Source organism: Sardina pilchardus, chromosome 23 (assembly GCF_963854185.1).
Source record: "Sardina pilchardus chromosome 23, fSarPil1.1, whole genome shotgun sequence".
In the NCBI taxonomy this organism is placed as follows: Eukaryota; Metazoa; Chordata; class Actinopteri; order Clupeiformes; family Clupeidae; genus Sardina; species Sardina pilchardus.
The window spans coordinates 20,053,813-20,063,085 of record NC_085016.1 but is presented as its reverse complement, the minus strand read 5'-3'; the positions used below and the strand labels follow the sequence as shown (position 1 = coordinate 20,063,085).

Below are 9,273 nucleotides of genomic sequence, written 5' to 3'. Positions count from 1 at the left end.
TAAATTGGCCTATACGCTACTGTATCTTAATGCTGGTCATAATGGTGCTACTTGGAGAGTCAATTATTTCCTGAGGCGGTACTCATCGTCAAATGTTTGAGAACCACTGTCCTACTCCATTCCCTACAACAGTACATGCTTCTCTTTGTGTGTGTTCGCTCATGAGAGTGTTTGGGGGAGTAATGGGGTGTGTGTGTGTTTATGTGTGCATGTGTATGTACGTGCATGTGATTGTGTGTGCATGTGCGTGCATGCATGTGTACTGTGTGAGGGTGTGCGTGTGCATGCATGTGTGTGAGTGTGTGTGTGTGTGTGTGTGTGTGTGTGTGTGTGTGTGTGTGTGTGTGCGCGTGCATACGTGTGTGTGTGTGTGTGTGTGTGTGTGTGTGTGTGTGTGCGCCTGTGTGTGTGTGTGTGTGTGTGTGTGTGTGTGTGTCACTGATATGGACCCCCCATGAACATAATGACAGAAAATGACATTTATTCAGAGAGTGTCATAAGGATCCTACACTTCAATTTTCGAGCAGTTTTGAACCTGTCAGCCAAAGATACCTGTGATTACAAATGCGAGAGCACAATTTGAATTGTGTCTGCAAGATACTCTGGCAATGAGCAATGATGCACGTTACTTCCTACCTCAGGAATCTGTGCTAACCAAAAAAAGGAGTGGGCGACCTAAACTGATGACGACAGCGCTAAAACTTTCGTTTTTGGTAGTAGTGTTATCCAATTGTGTGCAGTGAGATTTTCAAATGCATGCTTGGTGCTACCAGGCTAGGGCAGATGGGTAACCTATCAAAAAGAAAACCAGTGGTTCGATGTCATCCTTGTGGAGCTACATACACACCAAGTTTTGTGCAGCCCGGTATTTCTGTATTCCGAGAATTGTTGACACAAAATTACTGAAGAAAAAGCATGGTGGTCATAATTATCCTTCAAAATGGCATGGCTTCTGACCAGTTATTGAGGTAGAAATGGCAGAGAAAGAACAACTGAATATTTGGTTCAAACCAACTTTTTAAAGACCCATTCCAGGAAAAATCACATTTCCACATAGATCATTCACCCTACTACTCCATTGTCACACTCAATACCTGTCAAACTTTAAGGTATGAAAAAACACTGCTCTTTCATTTTGAATAAATGGAATGTAAAATCAGAGAACTCGATACAAAATGTGGAGTTAATTCTAGCAGTGAGGAGTCAAATAGGGGATGTCCTGTGGTACTGCCAGTCATGGAGTGTCTCTTGTCCAATCAGATGTAGTTTAAAGGGACACTTTACCGATTAGCATTAAGCTTTGTATCTTTCGAAGACCAGTCATGTTTTTGAATGGTTGTGCATTATTCCCTCAGTTTGCCTTGAGATGGGAGAAATACGGATTTCAATGAAACTCATGAATAGGACTTCCTGCTTTCAATGATGTAAAATGATGATTTTGACATCATTGAAAACAGGAAGTCCAACATTGAAATCCGCATTTCTCCCATCTCAAGGCAAACTGAGGGAATGATGTACGACCATTCAAACACATGACTGGTTTTCTAAAGATACAAAGCTTAATGCTAATCTGTGAAGTGTCCCTTTAAAGCTGCAGTTGGCAAGATGTTTTTGATCACATTCAGTGAAACCGACAGTATGCTCCAACAGAACAACATCAATCAGCCGGTTTTAGAAAAAAAAACCTGCGCTTCTGATCCAATAAGCACAGGGCTATATGATCATTGGCAGATCTGCCTGTCAATCACAGTTTGTGCACAGTCACCAACAAGCACAATGGGAGGGTGCTGATGGTAGTGGAGGAGGGGCATGAGTGTTGTATACATTCAAAATGTTGTCCCCTCAATCTGCCAGACTTGCTAACTGCAGCTTTAACTGGGCCTAACTTGGTATTATCACTGTTGATTATTCTTACTAACACTCTCTGTTCATCCTTCCTCAGGACATGGCAGGGGCTCTGCCCTCAGCTCACCTGCTGTTTGTGGTTTGCCAGCTTTATGTGGTCACCTATGTCCACGCAGGAGCGTATTACGGGCATAAGCAGCTGCCACAGCAGCAGCTGCCGCAGCAACACCTGCCCCAGCAACACCTGCCCCAGCACCAGCCCATGCCACAGATACCTCATATGCCCCATGGCAAGGAGACCTATCCCCAGCAGCAATACGGTGGCAAGGACATGCACCACATCCCATATGGCAACGAGATGCCCATCCTACCACAGTACAGAGAGGAGCCCCACCCACAGATGCCAATTCCCATGGGCAAAGGAAAAGGAAAAGGAAAAGGTGACCGACCATTTTGGAACTATTTTCTAAGATTATACAAAACAAGTTCTACTAAACTAACTCATTTAACGCATTAGTCCATATTCTGTTATAGCTGAGCCTTATAATATATAGTGTAGTGTTATTCTATTTCATTAGCCTGGGTGTTCCCATGCTGCCTTGCGTGCGGTTTGATTCACGCTGCAAAGGCAGCCTGGAAACTACCACCCTAATTTTTGCCTCAGATAGGGGACCAAAATAGTGATTCTTTTGTTTTTTGATGTTATATGGAAGATATAGGCATTCAAAATGTTCCATAGTTCCATAGTCAAAAGAAGAATGTGAAGTTACAAAAATGATTATTCACAACTTGCAAATCCTACCTAGGCTGTAACCTGTAACTTCAAACATTTTCTCAGTTTTTTCAATTGGAAAGGGATGGCGTAAAAAGATGGCATAATTCAAAAGGCCGTCTCTTGACCACAATTCAAGATAAGTGCTCGTAAAAACGATGCTGTTTCACATATAGTTAACAAAATAATATTATTTGCATGCCTATGTTGTGATAATTTGACACTTCCGGTCATTCATCACATTTCAGACTGGCTCTTCTCATAGGTGTCATTTTGGTTAGATACTGTAAGTGCTTGGGGATCCACCTGTCAACGAATTGCAGCCTGTTACTAGCCTGGGTGTTCCCATGCTGCCTTCCATGCGATTTCATTCACGCTGCTAAGGCAGTCTGGAAACTACCGCCCTAATTTTTGCCTGAGATAGGGGACCAATCACAGAACAGGGGGGGAAGCAAGACGATGATGAGCTATGCACAGACGGATTTGATAGACATCCGTGGCGCCCAATGAACGGATCTGGACATTTTTTTAAATATGAGAAAATGAACGTTTGGTTGCCAGACCCCGTCTCATTTGGTGGTAGGCGCTAGCCAGGCTAGCCTGTTACGGCTATGATGAGCCAAATCAAACACATTTTAAAAGTAGCAACTTGCAGTACCCTTCATGCCATCAGAATGTTCAGTGTGAATGCAATAATGCACTCAAGTTAGGTATTGTAAGTTATGGGTAGTTATTGGGAACTGCCCATTTCTCCATTTTTCCGACCTCTCAATATCTCGGAAAATTCCCTTTGGTCCTACAGCCCAATAGTCCAACGTCCCTTTGTTTCGAAAAAAGGAAACCCTCTGCTCCTCTGACATCCCATTGTTCCGACCATATAGCCTTTTGTTGATCACTTCCCATACTCTAAAATCAGAATAAAGAAAAATAAGCTAAATCAATACAACAATGGGATGTAGAGTGTATTTATTTTGAAACAAAGGGATGTCAGACTAGTACTGTAGGCTATGGGATCAAAGGGAATATTTTGGGTTACTGAGAGGTCGGAGCAATGGCGTGTCGGAGAAATGGCTTGACATCGTAATTATTAGGGGTGTGCATCTCCCCCTATAAGATGAATTACCTAGATGAATAAGCTATGATGCGATTCAGAAATGATGCGTTTTAATACAGAACGAAATGCTGTGATTCGATCCGATTTGATACAAGGCGATACTATGTAATAGGACCCCAAAATGCAGTTCTACAGTATATAAATCTCATTTCATTTTTCTTGAGTTTATTAAATACAGCAGGTAGGCTGCAGAGTTATTTTTGTTACTTTATGGTATGAGAAAAATTACAATTGTCGTTGGGTATATATTTTGTCCAAAAGACACAAAGGCTCCGTTCGAAACAGAAGGCAGCTGCCTACTGCCTCCCTCCCTAAATAGAGAGCTCTCTCACTAGATATGACTTTAGATTAAATGAGTCGTTTAAAAATTAGCGTAGCACTCTAGAATCTTTGGCTAATAGGCTACTACGGTATGACGTTAGCAAAAGCCTGATGTTAAACTAAATTAGCCTACGTAAGCTAGCAGGCTAACGGTATAAAATGTTTCACTGGCAGCTAATATATCAGACCAGGCGTTATTAGTGGGTACAACAATGGTATAACCAGATAGTAAATCGTTTATTTTCAATCTACTTTCTACAAATCCAAGCTAAATAACATCACACAAATGAACATTTCAACATTTCATTCGGGATACTGCAACGCACACAGAGTCACACATAGGCTGTGTTTCATTAAACTCCACAACTAGTTTGTTGCCACTATAGCAGTAATGCTACTTACCCTCACTGGAGAAAGCTAGTGACTCTGTTGATGTGTGTTAGCAAATCAGGGTTGGTCATTTTAAAATCGGTTAATCAACCGGTTCATAATACATTGAAACCGATCAAGGGATTCGCCTTCCGATGCACTTGGATCGTTAACGTTCAAATCGGTTACCAATACGTATTGGTTCATCTTTACACCTACTTATCATAGCCGCTATTATTAGGACTCAACACACTTTGGCAGTAGGCTTTGGATTTTAATGAGAGCATGAACAAATTATTAATTATTTATTATTATTAAATTACTGTCATGGCTATATGCCATGACAAACGTTACCAGAAGCTTACTGACCAAAATGTATTGAAATAATGTAAGAGGGTGTTTTCTTGTCATTTTCCCCAGGTGATAATATTCCTAGAGGTGAGAAAGGAAATGGAGGTGATGTTGGACCGGTAGGACCAGCAGGACCTCCTGGCCAACAAGGTCCTCCAGGGCAGCCAGGCCATGGAATGCCAGGCCCCCCAGGAAAGCCAGGCCCACCTGGCCCACAAGGCTACCCCGGAATTGGCAAACCAGGAATGCCAGGTATGCCAGGTAAACCTGGAGGGATGGGACCACCTGGACCAAAGGGAGAGTTGGGCCCAGGTGGCGGAGAGGGACCAACTGGATTGTCAGGACCCCCTGGCCTTCCAGGTCCTCCAGGCCTACCGGGTATAGGAAAACCTGGTGGACAAGGACTTCCGGGCCAGCCCGGGGGTCGTGGTGAACCAGGTCACAAGGGTCTACCAGGAATTTCAGGAGTTCCGGGCCCAAAAGGAGACAAAGGGATTGGTCTTCCAGGATTGCCAGGACTTAAAGGGCCACCAGGGCCTTCTGGACCACCAGGGCCACCAGGACTGCCAGGCTTGGGAAAAACTGGATTAAATGGTCTTCCAGGAGTCCCGGGAGGACCAGGAAAGCCAGGAGGCCCTGGAGAACCAGGGCTGGCTGGTCCACCAGGTGAAGGGGGTGAACCTGGCCCACCTGGTTTTCCTGGCATGGGGAAACCTGGCCTAGATGGGTTGCCTGGAAAACCAGGACTTCCTGGTGGCAAGGGGCAACCTGGTCCACCTGGCCTCCCTGGAGGACCAGGGTCACCTGGTCTTGGAAAACCAGGATATCCAGGTCCTAAAGGTGACAAAGGACATGGTGGTCTACCTGGCCAACCAGGTCCAAAAGGTGAAAAGGGTCATGGTGGCGGTCCAGGGATGATTGGCCCACCTGGACCTAGTGGACCTCCAGGCCTTCCAGGACACATGGGACCACCTGGTGGAATTGGTTTCCCTGGGCTAAAAGGAGAGGGTGGAAATGGAGGCCCAAAGGGTCCTACAGGCCCAAAAGGTGAGCCTGGCCCAGCTGGACTTCCGGGAAAGCCGGGATATCCAGGGGAATTAGGCCAACCAGGACCAAGAGGTGTCCCAGGACCACTTGGGCCACCAGGAGAAAATGGACACAAAGGTTTGCCTGGCCTTCCAGGTCTTCCCGGAAAGCCCGGACCCAAAGCTGAAAATGGAATCCCAGGTGATAAAGGTTTTCCAGGACCCATAGGAATCCCAGGTCTAATGGGCCCTGGTGGACCACTCGGTCCTCCTGGCCTTCCAGGACACAGGGGTGAACCAGGGGGTCCAGGCAAACCAGGTTACCCTGGTGAAGGAAAACCAGGCTTGCCAGGACCTGTTGGACCTCCAGGAAAACCAGGAGGTGGCGGCCTCCCTGGGCAGCCAGGACACCCAGGACAACCGGGTCCACCAGGACCTCCTGGCCCCCCTGCTCAACCTCCAGACATCACACAAGTTCTACCTGAATTGGGTTTAGATGGTAAAGGCTACAAGGGGAAAGGGAAGCCTGGAGCAGACCTTATCGGTAGGAATGGACTTGAAATGCCGGCGTTCACAGCACAGCTTACCAACCCTTTCCCTCCAGTTGGTAGTCCAGTCATTTTCAACAAAATCTTGTATAATGGCGGTCAGAACTACAATCCCCAAACAGGTGTCTTCACCTGCAATGTACCAGGAATCTATTACTTTGCCTACCACGTTCATTGTAAAGGAGCCAATGTTTGGGTTGCACTGTACAGAAACAATGAACCAGTAATGTACACTTATGATGAATACAAAAAGGGCTTCCTAGATCAAGCATCAGGAAGTGCAGTACTGCCACTACAGACAGGAGACACAGTACACATTCAGCTTCCATCTGATCAAGCAGCAGGACTTTATGCTGGACAATATGTCCATTCGTCTTTCTCTGGATATTTATTGTACCCCATGTAAAAATAAATTAATGAATTATATAATTGAATAAAACAGAGTTGGCAGGATAATTTCAACATGTCATTTAAGACCCGTGAAATAAATGTATGAAGCCTTGGAGTGAAAAGTATTGTCATGTTAAAATGGATTGAATGAATGTGCCATCATTAAATCCAAACCAGCAATTGCACTGTTTATATAATGAAACACTTGCAAACATTATGCTTTCAACTAAATAGACATATGGGCTCTGAGTCATTCAGGAGCATTTTACATAGACACTACAACATGAATCTTTCAGTGCAGTTAAAAATTGTTTCAATCCAATCGAGGGCAATCATGTTAGTTTGAAGGGAATCAGAAAGTCGACTGTGAGACTGTTTGGGTTGAAGCTGGATTTGGAGCAAAAGATGGTGATGCCAGTTAGTGAGATAATCAGTGCACACTTATTCAAAGTGTAGATATTTTACCTTGTAGTGGAAGACTGTAAAAACAACAGAAGACACTGTATTTCAAGTGACCCCTCCCCCATTAGTGCAACATTGAACACTTGTTAGAAAACCGCAAATTCATTCTGGTCTTTTTGTACTGTAATGTTTCTGTTGGAATATTAAAACAAACGTACCATATTTCTGCTTATCAATTTTTTTTTTAGATTGTCTGTGACTGTTTTTGTTTGTTTGTTTGTTTTGTTTTGTTTTAATCATTGGTATTTCATAAACATTTACATATAGGCAGCCTTCATTTTACGGCAGTTTGCAGTGATGATGCATGTAACATTTAAATTTCAAAATCTCATAACATTCATACAAACAGAATAGTTATCTGTGACTTTTCAAAAACATATTTCTCTTTCCGTCTATATGGAACCAAACTTGAGCATACAGATGCTTACTGCAACTATAGCACAACGTGGTTTGCAAACTTGCCTCAAGGTTCATTATGTGTAAAAAATATGAAAAGTAATCTTTAAAATGACTACATATAGCAACTGTATATGTGTTTATACATTTTGTACTTTTGAAATGTTTATTACATGGGAGCAATGATGAAAACTAAAAAAACCCAAAATGAAATTGAAAGCCTATGAAAGACTGAATGGTATGGCCAATTTAAGACAGATGTAGATGTCAAATACATTACTGTCTGTACTCTTCTTTGTAATTTATTTGTTTTACTACTGAATGCCTACATTTGTATATGTGCTATGGAGATGAAGGGAAATGCAATGAATATGATTTTGTAACAATGGTGCTGAACATTTAATCAAGTACTGAACTCATTTCAATGTTTCTACAAACCTAATTTTTTAATAAAGGTAAATGGATTACAACCTTCATTTTGAGTCATGGCTATTCAAAATAGGACAGTGCAGCTCTCACTAACTGTTACAGAAACTAATTCTGAAATACGTCTATCAAAGATACCAGCTCCTAAATCCTATACCCTACAAAACAATACGATTACACATTAAAACTCTTAAGAAATGTTAATGATAGGCCTAATGGAAGACATATGTTGATATCTAAATTAAACATCCACAGTGTAACCAGCCCTTACAAAAACTTCCCATCAGCAATCTATCTTGTTACTGTAAGGCCTTCTGATGTTGATTTCATCCCAGCCTACTTGTGATAGGCTACTGCTGTGGTGTTGCACCTGCTACATGAAGAATGTTAGATTCGATTAGATTGAACTTTCTTGGCATTGCACAGAAGCCATAGCCTGGAAAATCCAGACCCTGGTAATCTAGAAAGATAAAGGGTCTGGCCACAAATAATGTAATGGCCCAACTCGAGGGACCGTGCAAGCATGCATTTGAAAATCTCACTGCACACAATTGGATAACACTACAACCAATGTTTTCTCTGACCATAGGCGTAATTTGCGGGGGGGTTAGGGGGGTTATGACCCCCGCAAAAATCAGATCCAGCTAATATAACCCCCCCAATATCAAATCAAAAAATAATAATAAAAAATTATTATCAAATTATAAAATATTCTGAATGAATAACTTTCGTTTCTCTTCTTTATTCATTTCATTTTCCAGCAAGATAGTATCATTTTTTTAAATATTCTGAAATGTACCCCCCTGCCCACCGACTACTTGGTATTACCCAACCTGCGTTCTCTAACGAAAGTTTGTTTACTATTTTGCGCAGTCGCTGGGATGAATGGTTGGAGAAAGCCCTCAACTCAGGTGGGAAGATTAAAAAGACGTTGAAAGGCAGCCAGACAGCATTTTTTCATTGTTGGTTGACACCAACCAAAAATAGGAAAAATCCTGACCAAATGGAGGTATACCCCTATTCTATTGCTAAGTTAGCTGTTAAATTAGCTGATGATTTGTTGACTGGAGTTGGCTGGCTAGCCCTATGAGCCCGACGGACGCAAAGTGCGTCAAAAACACACCCATTCTTCTCTGTTACATTGCTCCGGGATAATTAGTCACAGCGAGATGAGACCTATATTGCACGAAAGAGCAGAACCGGGGCTTTCCAACGAGACTAGACACTTGTCTGTACGATCAAGTATGAAACTAA

At 42.8% G+C, this 9,273-nt stretch overlaps 1 protein-coding gene across 1 annotated transcript in view; it reads left to right on the top strand.

Moving 5' to 3' along the window:
- Window positions 1–8,067, top strand: part of LOC134071493 (collagen alpha-1(VIII) chain-like) — a 25,228-nt gene extending 17,161 nt beyond the window's left edge. Inside the window, exons 3-4 of the mRNA XM_062528236.1 lie at window positions 1,943–2,285; window positions 4,842–8,067. Of these exons, the coding sequence (XP_062384220.1) occupies window positions 1,946–2,285; window positions 4,842–6,751 (2,250 nt within the window). The 5' untranslated portion in view covers window positions 1,943–1,945 and the 3' untranslated portion in view covers window positions 6,752–8,067. The remainder of the gene's footprint in view (window positions 1–1,942; window positions 2,286–4,841) is intronic.
- Window positions 8,068–9,273: the final 1,206 nt, after the last annotated feature.